The sequence below is a fragment of the Aotus nancymaae genome, unplaced genomic scaffold, assembly GCF_030222135.1.
Source record: "Aotus nancymaae isolate 86718 unplaced genomic scaffold, 86718_ANA_hifiasm-v0.15.2.pri h1tg000083l, whole genome shotgun sequence".
In the NCBI taxonomy this organism is placed as follows: Eukaryota; Metazoa; Chordata; class Mammalia; order Primates; family Aotidae; genus Aotus; species Aotus nancymaae.
Genome location: NW_026988498.1, coordinates 2212413 through 2235905, shown reverse-complemented (window position 1 = coordinate 2235905; position 23493 = coordinate 2212413). Strand labels below are relative to the sequence as shown.

Here is a 23493-nt window from a genome sequence, read left to right as displayed (position 1 = left end):
CATGGTCTTGTCCAGGATAGGATAAGATGAACTGATTATACAACTGATCATACCTCTGTAATGCTGGGAACACCATGTTCACAAATTGCATGCCATGTCTTGAAGCATACATACTGGAAGTCAGGAACTGTGTTCCAAATCTCTTGTTAAAAACATTTCTGTCTTAGGTGGGGTGTGGCGTCTCACATCTGTAATCTCAGCACTTTTGGAGGTCAAGGCGGGCAGATCACTTTAGGCCAGAAATTTGAGACCAGCCTGGCCAACACCATGAAATATAGCCTCCACCAAAAAAACAAAACTTAGCTGGGCATGGTGGTGTGTTCCTGTAGTCACAGCTACTTGGGAGGCTGAGGCAGGAGAATCACTTGAATCCAGGAGGCGGAGGTTGCAGTGAGCCAAGACTGCACCACTGCACTGCCGTCTGGGCAACAGAGCAAGACTCTGTCTCAGTAAAACAAAACAAACCAAACAAACAAAAAATTTCTGGCTGGGGGCAGTGGTTCACACCTGTAATCCCAGCATTCTGGGAGGCTGAGGCAGGTGGACTGCCTGAGGTCAAGAGTTCCAGACCAACCTGGCCAACATGGTGAAACTCTGTCTCTATTAAAAATACAAAAATGAGCTGGATGTGGTGGTGCACATCTGTAGTCCAAGCTACTTGGGAGGCTGAGGCAGGAGAATCACATGAGCCCGGGAGGCGGAGGTTGCAGTGAGCTGAAATCAAGCCACTGCATTCCAGCCTGGGCGACAGAGACTCCCACTCAAAACAACACAAAACATAACAAAACAAAGTCTCTGTCTTAAAGAAGATATAAACCAGAGTCAGCAGAGTGGGGCTGAGACACCAGAGTTTTAAGAGTTAGAAAAGTCTTGATAGTCAGAGTCCTTCTGAGAACTTTAATGGCCCTCCCAGTCATGTGGCTGGTAACATTTAGCCTCAGTCCTGAATCTCACCATGGCTGTAGTCTTAGTGAAATGCAAATACGAACAATCTTGATATATTTATAGTTAGATGTATTTTTACTACAGGTAAAGTATAATGCTTCTAAAATAAAGTCTGATAATTCAGAAAGAATGCTCAACTAAAAACACATGACTAGCAGCACCATGCTCTTGGTTTCTAGTACCTATCATGCTAGAATCCTCTTCACATTCCAGTGTGCCCACTGGTGGAGGGAGTGCAATAGCACAAGTGTGTGCCTTTCAAGTACAGGCACAGCATCCAACAATATGACAAAAAAACAAACAAAACAAAACAAACAAACAAAAACTTATATAAGTACATACAAAGGATATTGTTGGGAATCATTGATTTGAACAGTCAGGCTTGCCAAAATTATTGCTAAATTAGTACTGAGGATAATTATATATTACCACAACAAAAAGCATTTTATAAGAAACTAGCATGTATATATGTAGTAATCTAAATCTCCCCTAAATTATATGTTCTTATTCTAAGGTGGTGATTCTTAACTGTATTTTATGTAATTCTTTGAGAATTGGAATTGCTGAACCCCATCTTCAGAAAAAAAGCACATACATACTTAACATTTCGGTTTTGTAGACTGAAATCTTGGCTTGACAATTTTTTCTATGTGACTTTAGGCAATTTCTTTACTTCTCTATGCTTTAGTTTCCTCATCTATGTAATGAGGAGATTAACAGTCTTTACCTTATTTGTTCTGAGAATGAACTGAGTTAATGTGAGTGAAAGGTTTAGAACACTGACTATCTGGCACATAGTGCCCCAGAAAGCTTTAATTCTGATGATGGTGACAATCACTTGAAGATATTCACAGGTTCTGTGAGGCTCACCCAAGGACCTTCAAGTCCCCAGTGACTCCAGGTATAAGAACACTGTCTACTCTTTGTTAAGACAGGCATAGGTGCTGCCCAAACCCAAGTAAAATTATTCTAGAACAAATATGGGCTGAAAGCTTTAAAAGGTAGGTAATTTTGTTAATTCATTTACTTAGAATTTTGTAAACAACTTTTAGATTTGCTCCAGGTAAAAGCTGGATTATCGGCCTGGCTGAGTATCAGTTGAGAACAATGGAACAAAACAAAGTATATTTTCCATATTTACAAATAGTTATTTGCAAGGGATCTTCTCTCACAGGTCTGGCATTTTACTATTCTGGCATCTGTCTTCAAAAATAATTTTAATACAATTAATTTTAGTTACTTTAAGGTATATCAACGTATGTCTAATATTTATTATTGCTATATTTGATCCTTAATATTCTACATAAGACATGACAGGTATTAGTAACCTCTTTTAAAAACTAAGCAAACAAGCAATTTGCCTCAAATTATTAAGCTAATAAGTGACACAATTACAGTGGGCTCCCAGATCATGTGGACCCTGTGACATTTTTCTTTTCTTTTTCTGTTTTTTTTGAGACAGTGTCTCACCTGCACTGTAGCCCAGGCTGGAGTGCAGTGGCGTGATCTCGGCTCACTGCAACCTCCACCTACCCAGGTTCAAGCAATTCTCTTTGCCTCAGCCTCCCAAGCAGCTCTGATTACAGGCACCCACCCACCACCACACCCAGCTAATTTTTTTTGTATTTTTAGTAGAGACAGGGTTTCACTATGTTGGCCAGGCTGGTCTCGAACTCCTGACCTTGTGATCTGCCCGCCTCAGCCTCCCAAAGTGCTGGGATGACAGGTGTGAGCCACTGTGCCCAGGACTCTGTGACATTTTTCTACTCTGGTTTTTTCAATCAGGATGGCAGGTAAGCTCTACCTGAAGACAATTCGAGGACACTTCACAAAAACTAAACTTTTGGTGTAATAATTCTTTACATGCCTAGAGAATTCGCTGTCCTAAAATTTAAAAATGCTTTGTTTTGAATGTAATTTTACATATAAAATATTTTTTCTTAAAAAATAATGCCAACATTTAACAGTATTCAGCCCTACATACCTCATTATTATAAGAACAGATGAAATTCTGGTTTTCTTGGATAACTGGATGACACTCTCTTGCAAATGTTTTTTTCTGTTTATTTTGTACACAGAGTTCCAAGCCTCGGGTAGGAGGTGTTTTAATGAAAGGAAGCAAGCAGTTAGGATCATGGAAGGACACTTCAGCAGCATGACACCTGGAAATTTCGTTAGTCTCCAATAGAGGGTCTGCAGAACATCTTTCCAAACCAAGGGACTCCTCAATTTCACTGAGCTCACAAGATTCTAACATGCTATTTATAGACACAAATTTTGCTGGGTTGCTATGTTCTACTACCTTTCGGGAAGATGGTATGACTTTGTTCTGATTGCTGTAAAACAGAGCTACCCACATATGAAGTAAAAGCTTCACTTCTTCCACATTATCAGGCAAATCAGTATTCCAGGGCCTAAAAGTTTACAGAAAGAACACATGAAAATCAATGTAAGTCGTTATTTTAGTTGATTACCTTATAGTAAACAAGTGCCTCCGATATTAACCTTAGTTTTTATATTTTTATTTTTAAAATTTACAGATACGAAGCATGAATGAGTAAAAATGTAGTTGACTTGACAAATAATTATCAGTCTAACCCACTCATTTTACAGAGACAGGAACTGAGAATCAGAACATGTAATTGCCTTCTTTCAAATCACAAAACCTGCATGGCAGAACCATGATCTAAACATGCATCTCCTGACTCCTAGTTTAGCACATGTCTTTTACACCATACAAATTCACTCTGTACATAGAATACTAATCATGTGAATAATGGTTTCACCAATACCCAAATCCTCATCAACATGCTTTTGTTAAGTCTGGCTGATTCATTTATTTTCCATTTTTGTGTCTCTCTTCTAATAGATGAGATAGTCTGAAGATAAAGTATCTCTCTGGGCAATTCAACAGAACTATACTATTTTCAGATTACAGTTCTGAAAAATATCATGAAACTGTAAGGGGAGATAGAAAACATTTCTGGCCACCTGGCAGGCAAAAGGATGCCAGATCGCTGGAGTAGGATAAGTTAGCGGGGCTGCAGAGTTGGGCAACAGCTAAGCAGGAAGTTCTAAGGAAATGACCCTTATGAGTATATATAAACTTGTGCACAGAAGAGAGCCTGACAGCTGTAGAGTCCATTTAGTCAGATGTGAAATAGTTCATTAATAGGGAGTTGAATGTCATTTCATATAGCTAATGAATGCTTCTTGCTAACAGTGATATTTACCATTTATTATTACTATTGTCCCAATATATGTAATCTCAAGATACAGCTACTACTAAACTCAAAAGTGTTGACCAGACTGTCACCCACCATTGATATCACCTGAAAATTTGTTAGAAATGCAGAATGTCAGACCTCTCCCCAAGGAGAATGCATCAGAATCTGCAGTTCAATGCAATCTCCAGATGAGCGGTACACACAATTAAGATTGAGAGGCACTGTCCAGAAGCAAGAAACTTGCCCAGGGTCACAGGAGGTAAGAAAGGGAAAGAACCCGGGTTCAAACCCAGGTTAGTCTACACTCCAAAGCCTGTGCTGTTCACCACTCTGCTATTATTGCCTTGATTCCTTCTTAAGGGAGATCTATAGAACAATCTGATGTGAAACTGCTTACTCCTATCAATCTGAACAATTTACCAAGCTACAAGTGATTTTTAAAATGTTTCTTCTGGAATCCAGTCTGTAAACCACTATTTCTAAATCTCACACTATTTTACATTAAGATCTCATCTAAAAATCGAAATTCAAAAGCCACAGGGGCTTACAAAGGAGCACTGCAAACTGGAAAGCTATTCATTAGGCTAAAGTTATCTTTAAAATGTTCTCCATGTGAGCACAGGGGAAAACCAGCCTGTTACTCTTACTTGCCAGGAAACATGTTTGCTTGTTGTTATTATCAAATTACTGGTTTTATACACAACACTTGTTTCTCCTTCTCCAGAGTTTGGCACAAGTGTGCCCCTCTCACTATATTCATCTCAACAGAAAAGTTTCATCCATTTTCACCAAGTTTCACTCATACTCACCCATGTAATGCTCTTACTACAGTTTTCTCCAGTGGGTGGTTGGTATATTTGCTGTCTAAGCTGAATGCATATTCTGTTTCACATTTGAAAGTGATCTTAACGGAGTCATCACAGCTAAACACTATATGAGAGCAAGAAGATTCTTTTGCACTGGAAGACTTCGGTCGATCCTTGTGCTTCACCACAGGCTCGTCAGAAAGTTTTGGCTGAAGCAAAAGGCCGGGCTGATGCCGAAATGGCATGACTTTCCCCACTGGGGTTACTGCTTCAGAGCTTTTTGTCCCATTCTTGGGAAAGGGAGGGCTTGGTGTCTCTTTCTCCTGAAGATGTTTCTTTAACTCTTCTGTAAGGAGCAGAGCATATGAATGTTCCACAGAAACAGAAGAGCTCTGGCTTGCATCTGAAGATTCTAGTGTTTCCTCAGTAAGTGCTGACTGGGCTTTAGGAGGGGTCTGACTACAAGTAACCAAGCTTTCTTCATTTTGGCTAACAGTTAAGTCTGACCCAGAATTACTCTTCCTATCAGAGGATGGGTTAGGTAGTAATCCACCTTTTTGACTTTTAACTCCTCTATGATATTCATGGTCAGATGTACCTAGCAAAGAATTTTCTTTAGAGAGCAAAATATCATTCTGTGGCAATTCAGAGGAACAGTGAAGATTTCTAGGCTCAGATACTGGTGTGGAAGGGGTAGCAGAGCTTAATGCTAGATCAGCTAACATATTTAGGGCCTGGGAGTCATAGTTGACAATGGAGTTCTCAGAAAGATCATTGTGAGCCACTGTGGTATTTTCTGATTGAACATTATTTATGCTGATCCCATCTTCTTGACCATCTCTTGAAATTTCTGACTGAAGCTTTGAAACAGTTTCTCCTTTGACTTCAGTATAAAGGAATTAAAAAAAGAGAGATATTATGTTTGCTTGTCATAGAATTCTTTGCCATATTAATGGCTAACTAAACATGTTCCAGAAAAACTTACGTTACATATAGTGCTTATTAAAAATTTACTATCAGATTAAGGTATCTTCCAACCCTCAGATCTCTTATAACATATTAAACCAGAGGGACAAGTCTTAAGGAATATGTATATTAATTTAGAAAGAGATTACTCTTCAAAAACATATGTAATGAACTACACACAAGACATACAGCTCAGCTCAAAAAAAATGTACAAACAGAAAAAAACAAAAAGAAAAAGGATGAGGGTCCTGCCCTTCAGGAGTTTACAATCTAGTGAGGCTAGGCATATAGAAGTTTCAAGTGTGTATTAAAGTTTGCTAACATACATTCTCAGCAATCATTTCCCTGAACAAGTGATCTATTAGAGAAACCACCTAAGTTCAAATAATTTTAACTATATAAATCTTTAATTACATGATGTAATAGAAATAAAAAATTAGAAGTCATAAGCGTATTCAGAATCATTAATTCCATACCTTTTAAAATTTTGCTTTCATTACCAAAAACATTTGGTAATGAAATTTTTTTTACATTATCCAAGAAAGAGTAAATCTACTGACCGTTTTCCTTTATGTAGAGAATCAGATCTATCCATATGCCCTTAATCAGAACAATTATATTTGCCAGTGGTTTCCCTAGGTATTTTCAAGACATTAATTAGTCCTTCCTAAATGCTGTTATTATGAAGGATCAACTTCACAACTCTACTAGGCAATGACTACCTGCTGCAGGTAGAGAGATGAACAGAAAAGCCAACTGTGTTCCTCTTTATAATAGTAGCAGGTCCAAAATGAATTAACCTCCCCCCAGCCAAGGCCAGTGAGTAATACATTTAAAGAGAAGAAAAAAGCTCCAGCCTTTTTTCTTCATCAATTAGAACGAGATAAGGGTATGCACATACACAGGGAAAGAGTAAAACTAATCAACCACTGCCCAGTATTTATTTAAAACAGCAAATCCAAAGGGGACAGGTGGATGAAAAGGACCCAAAGCGGGTAGTTGTCTTGTTAGCCCCACAGGTATATTGGAAACATAAAATTAATTTTATGATCTGATTCATTTATTGACACTAATTTCATTCTATCTTTGTTAATATTATGGCCTTTATATACTTATCCCTTACACAAAATACTACTTACAAGTAAGGCCGAATATAAAAGATACTGTATTGAAATCCAGAAAAAATGGTAGTTTAATAAACATAGTCTCACATAAATCACCCAATTATTAACTTGTTACAAGTTCTCAATTAAAAAAAACCAATAATTTCTATCTATTTAAGACATACATAAGACAATGCCAAAGGAACTACATTGAAAAAGAAAGTTCAGTGAATAAAAAGGACAGAAAATCATGTTTCATTAACAAAAGGATGGTTTGACTTCAAAATTATCATTTGATTCTAATTTAAATCAGTAATTTTCAAACTGAGGTCAACATGGCTGTTTCATCTGCCTTCTTAAACTTGATGTTTAAAGTGTAAGAAGTAAAATGATTAACATAGGTGTTTAAGAAAAAAAGAGATTATTTAAATATAGTCATTTAAAAATGTTAACTTGGAATGTGATAACAATACATACAGATATTTGCAATACAAATAAGTTTTTAAAATATGTGTTCAAATATTTTGAAATTTTTTGAAAATATTTTGAACACATATTTTAAAACTTTAAATTTTCTGGGCTCACTTTTCTGCCAGTATCCAATTGTATACCTCTTCCCATTAAACAATTTGTCAATAAACATCTGAAGCCAATGCCAATTCAGTGCAACAAATTCAAATGACACCGCTAGGAACACAAGATGTTTTTCATAATGTTTACAAATTTGAAAGATTGGACCAAGACACATCAAATGATTTGAAAATAGTATGAATTAAGTTCTATAATGTTCTCAAATAGCCCAAAGAAATGAGAGATTAGCGAGAGTCAGAACATGAGAAAATGCCTCCCTGTGGGGATAAAACTAACTTCGAGCCCCTGTCAGGTAGAGGATGCATGGGGGAGGCACAGATGGCCCACAAGGGAAGGAGCATGGTGGCAACAGCAGAGGCTCAACGCAGAGAGGTGGGGTGCATCCACAGCATAAACTCCCAAGAGAGACAAGCAGAAGAGCTCAAATTTGGTTTGGAAGCCAAAGTTGCAGCATATGGGTTTTTGAATGACATAAGGAGCTTTTAAAAAATCTTCAGTCAAAAAACAACCTGAAAAAACTTCATCTCAGGGTATGCTTTAAAAAAAAAAAAAAAAAAGCAACAATTCAATTTCTTTCTCTGAATTCCTACTCTCTGTGAGATATTAAAAATCTAGTAATAAATGAGGGAGAAAGTAGAATCAGAAGAACTAGACAGAAAACTCATAGGTTTATGTCTAGCAGCTGAAAATACAAAACTAGAGCAGTTCATGTGACTAAACTTGATTTGTCACTTAAGCAAAGTTAAGTAAGTAAAATTACTTTTAAAATTAATGCCTTTTAAAACCAAATATAGGCTTCTTGGTCAGGCATGGTAGCTCATGCCTGTAATCCTAACACTTTTGGAGGCCAAGGCAGGCGGATCACTTGAGGTCAGGAGTTAAAGACCAGACTGGGCAACATGCCAAAACCCCGTCTCTATAAAAAATACAAAAAAGTCTGGGTGTAGTGGCTCACACTTGTAATCCCAACACTTTGGGAGGCTGAGGCGGGCAGATCACCTGAGGTTGGGAGTTCGAGACCAGCCTGACCAACATGGAGAAACCCCATCTTTACTAAAAATACAAAAAATTAGCTGGGCGTGGTGGCTCATGCCTGTAATCCTAGCTACCCAAGAGGCTGAGGCAGGAGAATCACCTGAACCTGGGAGGCAGAGGTTGCAATGAGCCAAGATCGTGCCATTGCACTCCAGCCTAAGCAACAAGAGCAAAACTCTGTCTCAAAAAAAAAAAAAAATTAGCTGGGCATGGTGGTATGTGCCTGTAGTCCCAGCTACTTGAGGGGTCTGAGGTGGGAGGATCCCTTAAGCCCAGGAGGTTGAGGTTGCAGTGAGCCAAGATCATCCCACTGCACTCCAGCCTGGGTGACAAAGTGAGGCTTTGTCTCAAAAAAAAAAGAAAAGGAAACAAATAAAACCAAACACAGGATTCTGGATTACTGATAGTTCTGGACAGTCTGTTTATAATTTCCTTCAGATAAACTTATAATCTTCTATTTTTATAATTGATAATGGTCCAGAAAAATAATGCCAGATACTACTTACTTCTGCATTTAGTCATAAATAAGGCCATTTTTACTTTAATGCCTGTAGACAATTCATGTTCAGGCTTTTTGCAAAGTAAAAAGTAGGCTCTATTTTTTGAAGGTTTGAGCCTCTGTACTTTCCTAATTTATTTACATTAGAAAACTGGTTTATTTTCTTTCATATCTGAACTAAAAAAACACAGAAATAATTCTTGGTACATTTCAACTGCTCTTATGCTATTTCAATATATTATCTTGCACTCTCTGTTAGATCTGTATCAGGGTGTTTAAATTTATAGGAAGAGTATTTCTTACCAGGTTGTGGCTGCTTTCTGATTCTGGGGTTCTGATTGCTTTTTACTATATTTACTCTCCGTTTTTGTGGAGATTTCTTCACAGGTGGCTTAGCCCTTGGAACAGTTTTGACTGGAGATTTCTCTTGTTTCCTTGCCCTTTTAGCCTTTGTTGGCACTGGAACATCTTTAGAAATAGGAGCTTCTTGGTTTTTCCTATCCAATTTGGCTTTCTGTACAAACTGTGCAGTCAGCACTTCCGCACCTTATGTAGAAAAGACATCATTTTTTTAAGGGGTAGGGGCCCAGATACTCAGCATATCTTTTCTTTCTTTTTTTTTTTTTTTTTCAGTTTTTTTTTTGAGGGGAGCAACTTTAGTAATGGGGAATAAACTATGAAATTTCAGGTATTTAATTAAAATATTTTAACAAAGCAGAAGTTAAAAATTCTCACATAAATATAATATGAATTTGCTAAGTGTCTGCTTATATCCCTATCGGGTAAAGAAGAAGTAGATCAGAGTAATAACTTTGTAACAATTTCATCAAAAACAAAAAAACAAACAAACTTTGGGCTGGGAGTGGTGGCTCACACTTGTAATCCCAGCACACTGGGAGGCCAAGACAGGAGGACTGCTTGAGCCCAGGAGTAGGAGACCAACCTGAGCAACATGGCAAGACCCTGTCTATACAAAAAAATTAAAAAATTAGCAAGGTGTGTGGCATGTGTCCATAGTGGCAGCTACTCGAGAGGCTGAGGTGGGAGTATCACTGGAGCCCATACCACTGTATTCCAGGCTGGGCAAGAGTGAGACACTGTCTCAAAAAGGGAAACAACCTTCATAACCTTCCTGACTAATGTGACAGGTAAGATTGAATATGCAAGATCACAGCCCCAGGATATAGATACTTACGTTTAAACAAAAAGCAACACAGCTCCCACAAGATGATGTGGTTAAAACTATAACCACACTGCAGAGAAGAGGTTGTATAGAGAGCGATGTTATGTATTTGGAGAGCCACATCATATATTTTATGTTACTACTTTACTCTCCAAATGTATCTTCCCATCTTTTAAAAGATTATTTTTCAGATGGTATTTAGATGACATCCAAATTTTAATACCATCTGAAAAATAATCTTTTAAAAGATGGGAAGGCTGAGGAAAGTTTGCAACTGGTTTTATTTCCAACACATCTACTATCTTACACAAAATCATCTCTCTCAGAAGTTTTGCTTTGTTTCTCACATGGTATGAAAACAGCTAAAGGTGGAGGTGGATGCGAAGAAAAAGAAAATACTAAACACCTGCTTATAACACACAATAAGAGGTGTTTCAATCTTTTAAGAATTAAAATTTAGCCTCAAAGATATCATATGAAATAATCACGCATACAAATGTTGGCAAATATTTTTAAATTACATTATACAGAAGATTCTACTTCTCACTAAGGACACTAAAGATGATATTAAACAGTTTAAGAAACTGTGATGAGTGTTAGTGAAATGTAGGAGAAAAAAAGAGACTCATTTCATTTTATTCTTTTGGGGGTTAGAGAAAGGAATGGTTTTAAAAGTGTTTTCAGAATATCTTAATGTCGTACATTTCAAGCCTGATTGTTTTCCTCCCTACCAAATTATTATATTAATAAGTATTAAAGCAGCATATTGTTTTTTTAAGAATAAGACTTCTCATTCCACTCTAATTACATTTTCTAAAATCTTCAGCATGGGGAAAGGCAAAATAAAAATAAATCAGGAAAACGGTTAGACTAAATTAAAAAGAATGCGTTCGGATCACCTCTGGGAAGAAAGCAAAAAAAAAAAAAAAGAAAGAAAAAGAAAAAGATTAGACAACCAGGACCCAGGGGAAAACTTTCTAACATCTATACAAACAGAAAGGGAAGATATTCCCAGGTACCCTGAGGTACTGGGAGAAAAACAAAAGCAAAATGAAACAAAGTGATCCTGCAGGGATTGTTCTGTTTACATGGAACACTCAATATCATGCTTCTCAAATTGCATGCAATTAATCCACTGGTGGGTTATAAAATAAATTCAGTGTGTCACAAACAGAATTCTTTTTTTTTTTTTTTTTTTGAGATGGAGTCTTGCTCTATCACCCAGGCTGGAGTGCACTGGCATGATCTTGGCTAACTGCAACCTCTGCCTCCCAGGTTCAAGTGGTTCTCATGTCTCAGCCTCCCAAGTAGCTGGGATTACAGGCATGTGCCACCACACCTGGCTAATTTTTGTACTTTTAGTAGTGACGGGGTTTCGCCATGTTGGCCAGACCAGTTTTGAACTCCTGCCCTCAAGTGATCCACCTGCTTCAGCCTCCCACAGTGTTGGGATCACAGACATGAGCCACCACACCCAGCCCAGAATTCTTTCTTAAATGAAACAGAATAGAAGGTATCAGACTGTATTTACACATAATCTTTTTTTTTGAAATTTTTGTTTCAGTCACGTATGAATTTGTAGGTACTGGAATATAATATCAAACATATTTCTTACAGTGGATACAATTAAAAACATTTGAGAAACAGTAACAATGTATGCTGAGTTACAGACAACTGATTCAGTATCTTAAATTGGTTCACATAGAACAGTATGGTTGGCCTGGAATCTATTTACAGATAGTTATATAGTCTGGTGCAGTGTTTTATATCACCATAACTTTCCACTTATCATCCTAAATATACACATCCCCACCTCATTCCACAATAAGACAGAAACCGCTATTTGTGATGTCACAGAATAAAACCAAGGCTAGGTGCAGTTGCTCACGCCTGTAATCCCAACACTTTGGGAGACTGAGGCAGGAGCATGGCTTGAGGCCAGTAGTCTAGCCTGGGAAACATAGTGAGACCCCAACTCTACAAAAAAAATTTTTTTTAATTAGCGGGATGCTGCTGTAGTCCCAGCTACTCCAGAGGCTGAGGCAGGAAGATCACTTGAGCCTAGGAGTTCGAGACTGTAGTGAGCCATGATCATGTCACTCAATTCCAGCCTGGGTGAGAGAGAGAAACCTTGTTTCTAAACAAAAACAGAAAACCCCAAACAAACAAACAAAAACCTCCATAGGGTAAACTCTGAATTATTTAGAATCCTGGGGATTGCTATATCCTAGATGTTTCTTCTTTGGGCACCAACATTTTCAAATTCAAAATATTACAGATTGGGTTGGCAAACGTTTTCTGTAAGGGGCCAGACAGTACATACTTTCAGCTTTGAAAGTCATGTGGCTTTAGTCATAGCTGCTTGGCTCTGCCAACAGAGCATGAGGGCAGCCAGAGATGACACAGGTACAAGTACAGTGGCCCCTCAGCCATACTGTGCTGCCTTCTTCTCTAAAGGGGTCACCCATATATTTCCTTGCTCTTTTAGAGAAAATACAGCAAAACACAATTTGAGATGACTTTAGGCCAAAGTCATATGGTTTGCTGTGCTATGTTCACTAAAATATATTTCCCACTAAGTGGCTCAAGACTCTAATTCTCAATTTTCAGGGAGCATCAAAACCACGTGAAGAATTCAGGTGCTCACATAAAACCTGTAATACACATAAAGGATCAGAAACTCTGCCCCAGACTATTTTACTTTTGGTGGTCCCAGGCATTTCCCTCCTCTTTATAAGTGTTCAGGCTATCAGCTATCACCTTTTGCTGGTACCGATGTGCCTGATTTTAGAAGATCCTCTTCTACCTCCATTTGTGAAGAGGATGGCACAGAAACAAGACAATCATCTTTCTTAGAATGGAATATAAACCACGTGAGTGGTTTTACAAGTGGAACATAACATGTTGGTGGTGGGTAGGCTTTTGAGGTATCTTAGTCTTTCCTATTTCTTGGTTTTCAGCTGCTATCTCAATCAGTGCTTGTCAGGCATTAGGAGGCACACAAATCACCTGGAGAGAAATGATGACAATTCTAAATCTTCTAACTAATGCTGTGAAGCTGCAGTCCACAGGGACCAAGAAAGTAACAGGGACTGAACACAACAACTATTATTATTATTATTATTTTGAGATGGAGTTTTTCTCTTGTCGCCCAGGCTGGAGTGGAATGGCGCAATCTCAGTCTCCTGGGTTCGAGCAATTCTCGTGCCTCAGCCACCCGGAGTAGCTGAAACAACAGGTACGTGCCACCATGCCCAGCTAATTTTGTATTTTTAGTAGAGACAGGGTTTCACCATGTTTGTCAGGCTGGTCTCGAACTCCTGACCTCAGGTGGTCCGCCTGCCTTGGCCTCCCAAAGTGCTGGGATTACAGGCACGAGCCACGGCGCCAGGCCACAACTATTCTAATAACCCATAAAAATAGTGCTTACCTCTTTTTCTTTTCTGAGGAAACTGTCCTTTAACTAACTTAAGTGTTGTTGGAGAGTCCGGGCTGTTGTCTGCTCTGGGAGCAGTTCTTTTGGGAAAGGGGCGGCACAAGTTCATCTTTCTACTCTGCACCACGTGTGGCATGCTGGCCTTCCTTTTAGGCTGCACTCTCAGATTTGACAATGGACTCAATGGAACCACAACTCTCTTCTTTGCTTTCAACACTTCTTCAGAATTCTTTCTTGTTTCAGTTTCTTTTCTTACTTCTGCCTCTGAGTCAAGAAATTCAGGATCTGGAGTCATTACTAAAGAAAATCCAGCATCACAAATTCCATCTGAAACAGAAGGTGACTGAGGATGCTCTGCTAACAAGTCCAAAGCAGTAGACACTTCCAAAATGTAAGCACTAGGGTCTGAAAAATAAGAGTGCAACTCAGTTAAAGACTCTAAAGGGCACTTTTCAGCTGGAGGAATCAAGTCAAAACCACTGGGCAATTTCCCCAAGAATGTAGGGTCTTTCATTCTCTCCCGAGGAGCAACAGTCAATGAAGGGCTTCTGTCCACCTTGTACAGTTCTTGGAAGTGATGCTTTACTAATGTGTTTGGATGGATTCTTTCTTCAGGAAGTGATTTCTTTGTTTCTAGCAGGGCACAATTAAGGGCAGGTAAAATAGGTATCACCTTCACTGAGATGTCATCTTCAACTTTCAAATCTTTCACCCCTAAAATATATATATACACACACATGTATTACACACCTGAAGTTAATTTTTTAAAAACAAAACATTCAGGAAAGAAATGCTATAGATTTCAAAATTAAGTGATGGTTAAGTATGTTATAGTCTTACAAATGACAACCCAAATGGCAATTAATAGAAGACTTACAGGTACATTTAACAAATATTATCTCCATATATTTGAAATCACATACACTCTCTCTCTCTCTGAACTGAACTGTTAAAGAATCATGGCCAGTAGCTCACACCTGTAATCCCAGAACTTTGGGAGGCCAAGGTGGGCAGATCACAAGGTCAAGAGACCATCCTGGCCAACATGGGGAAAGTCCCATCTCTACTAAAAATACAAAAAATTAGCTGGGCGTGGTGGTGCGCACCTGTAGTCCCAGCTACTCGGGAGGCTGAGGCAAGAGAATCGCTTGAACCCAGGAGGTGGAGGTTGCAGTGAGCTGAAATCATGCCATTACACTCTAGCCTAGCAATAAAGCGAGACTCCATCTCACAAAGGAAAAAAAAATCATCTGACATGCAATCACTAGATTAGAAGAAGTAACAATCACTAGATTAGAACAAGTAAATTATACCCTGCCTCCAGCTCCATCTCACCTAACAAGGAGCTCAGGGGCTCACTGGTCCATCATAGCAATAGCAATGGCCTTTAGAGTTGGGAGATTTGCTTTCTTACTTTTTCTTATTTTGTTTTAAAATTTATCTTACTGTAGCTGTACCTTATTGAACTCACCTCAAATTCTTTTCAGAAGTTAGTGCAAATCAACTGAACTGAAAAAAGTAGATGTCCTAAATAATGCCCAAATCTCACTGGAATGGTAATTGCTAATTTTATAATCTTTTTCTGTTAAATGAAATAAAAACTTCTAAAAATTAAGTAATAAACTAGTCTGTTTCACCTCCTCTCCTTGGCCCATGCTTTGAAGTGCTAATTTTTTTTTTTTTTTTTTTTTTTTGCAGATGAATAAAGAAAACAGTAAAAGAGAAAAAAAGAGAGAAAGGTCTGGTCTCTATGAATTGGGTAATAAAATCCTAAAATATTTCAGAGTTATCAGTAATATAAAGCCACAAGTAACAAAGGCCTTTAGGGCCTAGTAAATGAAAATGAAAATTGTACCATTCTTTTTAAAGAAAAGTAACTTCAGAATGAAAAAAGAAGTTAGTTCTAGTTAAATACATTAGCACTATTGCAGGTATTAGAAAAAGGAAAAGAAGAACAAATAACAGTAAAAAGGAAAATGTGGCTAGGTATTAAAAGTTTTGTATTTTTTGTAGACATGGGATTTGTCATGTTGCTCAGGCTGGTCTTGAACAACTGGCTCAAGTGATCTGCCTGCCTCAGCCTGCTGGAGTGCTACGATTACAGGCATGAGCCACCATTCAGGGCCAAAAGTTTTTATAAATTAAATTGCTATAAAGTTATTACTCTGGTCTTTTCCTTTTTTTTTTTTGAGTCATAGTCTTGCTCTGTCACCCAGCCTGTGTGCAGTGGTGTGATCTCACCTCACTGCAACCTCTACCTCCCAGATTCAAGAAATTCTGTGTCTCAGCCTCCCAAGTAGCTGAAATTATAGGCACGTGCCACCACGCCCAGCTAATTTTTGTATTTTTAGTAGAGATGGGGTTTCACCATGTTGGCAAAAACTCCTGGCCTCAAGTGATCCGCCTGCCTTGGCCTCCCAAAGTGCTGCGATTACAGGCGTGAGCCACTGAGCCCGGCCACTCGATCTTTTTCTTCTTTGCCTGATACAAATATAGGCAGACACTTAGCAAGTTCATATTATATTTATGTGAGAATTTTAAACTTTTGCTTTGTTAAAATCTTTCAACGAAATACCTGAAACTTTCGTTTACAACTTAAAAAAAAAAAGAAATCAGAAATCTTACAGGAGCCAGCTCTGGAGTTAGCTGTTAGATCCGGAACAAGTTCAACTCTCAGCTTCTTCATCTTTGAAATGGTTCTAAGAATACTTATCTTATGGATTGCTAAATCAATTACTTCTACCACAAAACCTGATATGATAGATGCTTGAAAATTGCAAACAGCTACTGCTGATTATGTTATTAGCATAGGTAATGTTTTGCTTATTCCAAAGCAGTGATGCCTAGGAAAGCACAGCTTTCTGCTTTAAGTAACTGAATTTTTTTTTTGTTTTGAGATGGAGTCTCACTCTGTCGCCAGGGTAGAGTGCAGTGGCATGATCTCGGCTCACTGCAATCTCTGCCTCCTGGGTTCAAACAATTCCCCTGCCTCAGCCTCCCGAGTAGCTGGGACTACAGGTATGCAACACCACACCTGGCTAATTTTTTGTATTTTAATAGACGGGGTGTTTCACCATGTTGGCCAGGATGGTCTCAATCTCCCGACCTTGTGATCTGCCCACCTCAGCCTCTGGTAGTTTGAGCCCAGCCAGTAATTGAATTTTTTAAACAAAGTTTAAAAACATTTTTATACTGATTATAGCTTTATGAATACTATATAGAGTTTTATGTTTAAACATTCACGGTGTAATTATAAAATAAAGTGACTTCTTTTGAGACAGGGTCTCACTCTGTTGCCCAGGCTGGAGGGCAGTGACACAATCTTGGCTTGCTGTAACCTCCACATCCTGGGCTCAAGCAATCCTCCCACCTGAGCCTCCCAAGTAGATGGGACCACAGGTGCAAGCCACCACATCAGGCTAATTTTTCTTTTTTTTTTTTTTTGTAGAAACAGAGTCTTGCCATGTTGCCTAGGCTGGTCTCGGAACACCTGAGCTCAAGAAATCCACCTGCCTCAGCCTCCCAGAGTGCTGGGATTACAAGTCTGAGCTGCTATGACTGACCAACTCTCATTTATTTATTTGTTTAGCAAATATTTATTATTTTATAGGTGCCTGGCATTGCTAGGCACTAGGGATACAGTAGAATACAAGGGTAAGTATCAAATAATTACACAATAAAAATTTAAACTAAATAGGTAACAAATAAGCACCGGGGTTTAAGTTGGGCAAAGAGTGGTGAAGGGAATAAGAAAGTGACAGTGAAACTGAGCTTGATAGGAGGAATAAGCTAGATTAGTGATTCTCAATCTTTTTAGTCATCCTCCTCCCCAGCTCTTTTAGGCCCATGTTTTCCCCCATATTGCCCTCCAAAATTTTAATACCACTGTATATCTGTTTATGCATTGTATGAGTAATAATTTTTTGCCCTCAAGAGCCACGTTTTGGTCCTTTGGGTGGATCAACATCACCTTAAGAATGTATGGGCTTGATATGAAAAGGACTAATAAATACTCCAGATAAGGAGAACAGCACCTATGAAGACCCTGAGCCATATTTATTGGAGAGAAGGTGGTGAAATTCAATAACAAATTCAGTTTTAGACATGCTGAATTTAAGGCACCTTTGAGATACATCAGTAGACAAGTGGAGATATGGGACTGAGGCTCAGAGGTGAGCATAAACCTATAAGGGAGGTCAAGAAGGGTAAACCAGTCATGTTAAGAGAAGAGAGTCACTTAAGAGGAAAATATGGTTAACAGTGTCATGTGCTACTGAGAAGTCAAGTCAGATGACGACTAAATATATCCAACAGTCAGAGTGAGCTGGAAATCACTGTATCCTCACCTGCTGACAGGGGTGAATGGAATAAATGTAACCCATGCAGACCCATCTGCTTGCCTCCAAAATCTATGCAGAATGAGAATCAGAAGAAAAGTTAGGTTGATCCTATAAAGCAAAAGTAAACATAATGAAAAATACTTTTTTCAAAAACAGTTGTCTATACCTGGTTCTGACAGTAAGGCTGATGATGTAAGTAAAATGAAAAACCCTCGATCTTCTAAGCATTTGATGATTGCCTTAAATATAAAAGAAAAAATTCAAATGAAAGAATATTCTGCAATCCCTCTCTCCTCCCTCTACCATACTAATTAACGAATTCTGACCTCAAGAAGAGAAAAAATTCTGGAAATGTTATGGGAATCAGGGGAATTCTGTCCCCAGTATCAGAAACTGCAAGTTCTTTAGCTGAAATAATGTTGGCCCTGTTAAGGCTATATAAAATAACCAGAACATGAAGGATTAGTGTTAGAATAGTGCTCGAGAACATGACAGATCAATCAGAAGAGGCTTATTTTTTTTTTCACTGAGACAGCTGACATTGCATGCCATTGCCTAACAGCCAATATGTTACCACTATAAACTCAAGATGAATCAAACCTATATAAGTAGTATCTAAAGCTCATGTTCACATGAACATTATCCCCAAACCCTAAAACTAGAAAGACTGCAAAATACCATCCAATAAAAGACTTCTCTTGAGCTCAAGAAAAAAAGTCTTGAAATGTCAATGTTTTCAGTAACTGGGGCAGTTTTGTCCCCAGGCAGCAGCTGTCTAAAAGCTGTTGTTCTAAATCATGAATTTAATATTTCTTTTCCACTGCTCACCATTTCAAAAATCTATATATACATAAAAGATAAAATCCAATATTCATACAATGATTTTTCAGTGAAAAAAAAAAAACACCTCAACAAAACATATCATTTTATAGAACAGAACATTTTATTCAAAGCTGATAGGTGATAAGGCTACACATATGATAAATCAATATAATATTTAGTAACAGTGAATATATAAAATAAGACTTCTTTTCTAATTGTTACATTACAATTAAGTTATGAAACTAATATGTCACAAAAAGAATCACTATGTTGAGTTTAAACAAGATTCTATGAGAGCCCCTATGTGTTTTAGAGCATATGATGGTTTACATATTTGTCTCCTCCATATTCTTCCAAGCTCCTTGACTTATGGGAACTATGATTTGAGAGTCTATTTCTTTCTTTCTTTCTTTTTTTTTTTTTTGAGACAGAGTCTTACTCTGCCACCAGGCTGGAGTGCAGTGGCGTGATCTTGGCTCACTGCACTGCAATCTCCACCTCCCGGGTTCAAGCGATTCCTCTGCCTCAGCCTCCCGAGTAGCTGTCGGGTATATGTTCCAAGACTCCCAGTGGATGCCTGAAACTGTGCATAGTACTGAAGGTGCGCACCACCAGGCCCGGCTAATTGTTTGTACTTTAGCAAAGATGGGGTTTCACCATGTTGGCCAGGATGGTCTCGATCTCCCTGACCTCATGATCCGCCGGCCTTGGCCTCCCAAAGTGCTGGGATTACAGGTGTAAGCCAACACACCTGGACTATTTTTTTCTTTTTAAAAGACTGGCTATCACTCTGTCAGCCAGGCTGCAGCACAGTGGAATAGTAACAGCTCCCTGCATCCTTGAACTCCTGGGCTCAAGCTATCCTCCCACTTCGGCCTTTTGAGTAGCCAGGACTACTCATCCTCAGTCACCTTCTGTTTCAGATGGAATTTGTGATGCTGGATTTTCTTTAGTAATGACTCCAGATCCTGAATTTCTGAATTTTTTTTTTTTTTTTTTAAATAGCAAAACATTTTAATCAATTAATTCTAAAAATAACAGAGACATGTTATATCCAGTGCCACCTCCTCAAAAGTCTACTAAATTAGACAGGCAGACTGCAAAGTACAGAGCCAGACATTAAAATTTTTTTTCTTTTTTTTTTTTTTTTTTTTTTTTGAGATGGAGTCCTGCCCTGTTGCCTAGGCTGGAGTGCAGTGCTGTAATCCCGGCCCACTGCAACCTCCACCTCCCGGGTTCAAGTGATCCTCCCACCTCAGTCTCCCGAGCAGCTGGGGCCACAGGTGTGCGCCAACACGCCCAGCCAATCTTTGCATCTTCAGCAGACACAGGGCTTCACCACGTTGGTCAGGCCGGTCTTGAACTCCCGACCTCATGATCCACCCACCTCAGCCTCCCAAAGTGCCGGCTGGGACTACAGAAGCTCGGCTGGAGTTAAAGATGCAGTCTGGGATAAGACCATCATAAGAATATTTTCTTCCCCTTTATTCATAAAAGTTGTAAGCTTAGGCTGAGTGCGGTGGCTCATGCCTGTAATCCTAGTACTTTGGGAGGCCCAGGTGCTGGCCATTATCCCTGGCTAGTTTAAAAAAAAAAAATTTTTTTTTTTTCACATTTTGGTGGAGACAAGGTCTTGCTATGTTGCTCAGGCTGGTCTCAAACTCTTGGCCTCAAGCAATCCTCCCACCTTGTCTCCCCAAAGTAATGGGATTATAGGTGTGATCCACCATGCCAGACTTTAGGGAGTATTTTGTATTCTTGCTTCTTGCCCCATCCTGCCCAGTGTGAGAATCATCCCTCTGTCCAGTGTATCCATGCTGTAGATGCTACCCACTCATTAGGGCAATAGCAGTACTTCATAATGCCTGCACCACCCACCTTGGTCATGACAAGGAGTACTCAAGTATAGTACAATAAAATATTTTGAGGTGGAAAGACCACACTCATATCACTTTTATCATAGCATATTGTTGTAACTATTCTATTATTGTTGTTAATCTCTTACTGTGCCTAACTTATAAATTAGGCTTTATCATAAGTGTGTATGTATAGAAAAAAACACAGTATACATAGGGTTCAGTACTATCCATAGTTTCAGGCATCCACTGGGGGTCCTGGAACATATACCCCACAGATACTATATTACATTAATAATATACAAATCACGAAACTCCTTTCAGTAAATTTAAATCATTCTATCAAGGCACAACTAATACTTACATATCAATTTAAGAAAAACGTAATAATTATATTTTAAATTAGTGATTCTTACCAATTGCTTGTTTTTAATACATTCTGTTAGTTTATCTATATTTTCCCCTTGTCTGTTGGACAGTTCCACCTCATACAAATTGAAGCACAAATCTTGGAAACAGACTGTAAAGAAAACCAGAAAAACATCTCATTTTTAATATACTATTATGTACTTATAGTCAATTTGTTCATTTTACATGCTGCACAAATGAAAGAACAGAAATACTACTCAAAAACCTTTATCATTTAATGTTCTTGGTTACAAAATTCCTTCATAAAAAGTTATCAAAATAATTATTTTAAAACAATGCTCTTATTTATACTGACACTGCTATAGGATTCACAAGACAAATACATACTACATGAATAAACATCAGTATTCCATGAATTGACTTAAATGACCAAGAAATTTCCTTCTCATGGTTTTTCTTTGAGTTTAAAAGTACATAGATAAATAAAACCAACAAAATCTCTGTTCTCCTTGAGAGGAACAGTGTTTCCAAATGCTTTTAATATCTGTTTGCTTAATTGTATCAATATTTCTATGTTAAAGCTAGTCTTTGTCATCTTAGATGAAACTACCTTTCAGTTTCTAGTTGGCCTCCAAAGAACTCAAGAAAATAGTAACTCTACAACTTTCTCATGAAAGACCCTTTTAAGAATCACTTATAATGAGACAGAAGTGTGTTTGTGTAAATGTTTGGAAGAAACCAGAACAAAGCCCAGGATAAGTAATGTGTTATTACATTTCAACAGACCTTTTTGCTTCAAGTAATTCTGTTTTCTAAAGGCAGCCTCTGGTAGTCTTTTTTTCAAGGAAGACACTTTCATTACATATTTAAAATCTAGTTCCTGTGGTCTAAAAAACAACACAACAATATGAAGCAGAATAATAAATAGTGGATGTAAACTTTCGTAAGTTTTGGTTTTCTAATATAAATGTAAACAAAAACAAACTGATAAACTCCAGGTTAAATAACATATATACTTTTAAGTAGTACAGATTTTCAAATATATGACCCATAAACCATGGTCTGCCAATACATTAACATTTTCTGAATACGTGTTTTCAGTTAGACAAAATATTCAGATGTGTCAAAAACTGATGTATACAGGAGTTAAGAATTTTTTTTAAATTATGCTATTTAAGAGTTATTTCATGACTACTTTTTCCTTTTTTTTTTTTTGAGCTAGAGTCTGGCTCTGTCACCCAGGCTGGAGTACAGTGGTGTATTCTCAGCTCACTGCAAGCTCCGAGGTTCAAGCGATTACCCTGCCTCAGCCTCCCAAGTAGCTGGGATCATAGGCATGTGCCACCATGCCCAGCTAATTTTTGTATTTTTAGTAGAGACGGCGTTTCACCATATTGGCCAGGCTGGTCTCCAACTCCTGACTTCAGGCAATCTGCTCACCTTGGCCTCCTAAAGTGCTGGGATTACAGGCGTGAGCCACTGGGCCCAGCCCTGTTTCCTTTTTAAAAACTCATTTTAAAATGCTTTCAAACTTATACAAAAGTTGCAAAAATAGTACAAAGAATTTTTTAATACCATTCATCCAGATTTCCCAAATATTAACAGTATATTATGTTTGCTTTGTCATTCTCTCTATACACACATGGTATTCTTTTCTGAACCTTTTGGGAGTAAGATGCAAACCTCATGCCTTTTACACGACATACCTCTCTGTGTGATTCCTTTAAAAAGGAGATTTTCTCCCAGCACTTTGGGAGGCCGAGGCGGGTGGATCACGAGGTCAAGAGATCGAGACCATCCTGGTCAACATGGTGAAACCCCGTCTCTACTAATACAAAAAATTAGCTGGGCATGGTGGTGCGTGCCTGTAATCCCAGCTACTCAGGAGGCTGAGGCAGGAGAATTGCCTGAACCCAGGAGGCGGAGGTTGCGGTGAGCCGAGATCGCGCCATTGCACTCCAGCCTGGGTAACGAGTGAAACTCCGTCTCAAAAAAATAAATAAATAAAAATAAAAAGGAAATTTTCTTTCTTTCTGTTTTTTTTTTTTTTGTGTGTGAGATAAGGTTTCTTTCTGTTGTCCAGGCTGGAGGGTAGTGGGGCGATCTCGGCTCACTGCAACTCCACCTTCCAGGTTCAAGCAGTTCTCCTGCCTCAGCCTCACCAGTAGCTGGGATCACAAACAGGTGCCACCACACCCAGCTAATTTTTTGTATTTTTAGTAGAGACATAGTTTCGCCATGTTGCCCAAGTTACTATCAAACTCTTGGACTCAAGCAATTCTCCCACCTCGGCCTCCTAAAGTGCTAGGATTACC

At 38.4% G+C, this 23493-nt stretch overlaps 1 protein-coding gene across 14 annotated transcripts in view; it reads right to left on the bottom strand.

Moving 5' to 3' along the window:
- Positions 1–23493, bottom strand: part of TASOR2 (transcription activation suppressor family member 2) — an 83125-nt gene that overhangs the window by 19256 nt on the left and 40376 nt on the right. For 7 of the 14 annotated variants that reach the window (XM_064369063.1, XM_064369061.1, XM_064369064.1 and 4 more), the window contains 8 exons: positions 21965–22065; positions 21226–21329; positions 18298–18370; positions 18138–18200; positions 13786–14505; positions 9476–9718; positions 4982–5861; positions 2930–3359 (listed from right to left, as the gene is read on the bottom strand). In XM_064369063.1, the coding sequence (XP_064225133.1) occupies positions 2930–3359; positions 4982–5861; positions 9476–9718; positions 13786–14505; positions 18138–18200; positions 18298–18370; positions 21226–21329; positions 21965–22065 (2614 nt within the window). Of the gene's footprint in view, positions 1–2929; positions 3360–4981; positions 5862–9475; positions 9719–13785; positions 14506–18137; positions 18240–18297; positions 18371–21225; positions 21330–21964; positions 22066–23493 lie in introns of those variants that run through there. The other 7 variants (XM_064369066.1, XM_012443371.3, XM_064369056.1 and 4 more) reach the window with 5 other exon arrangements.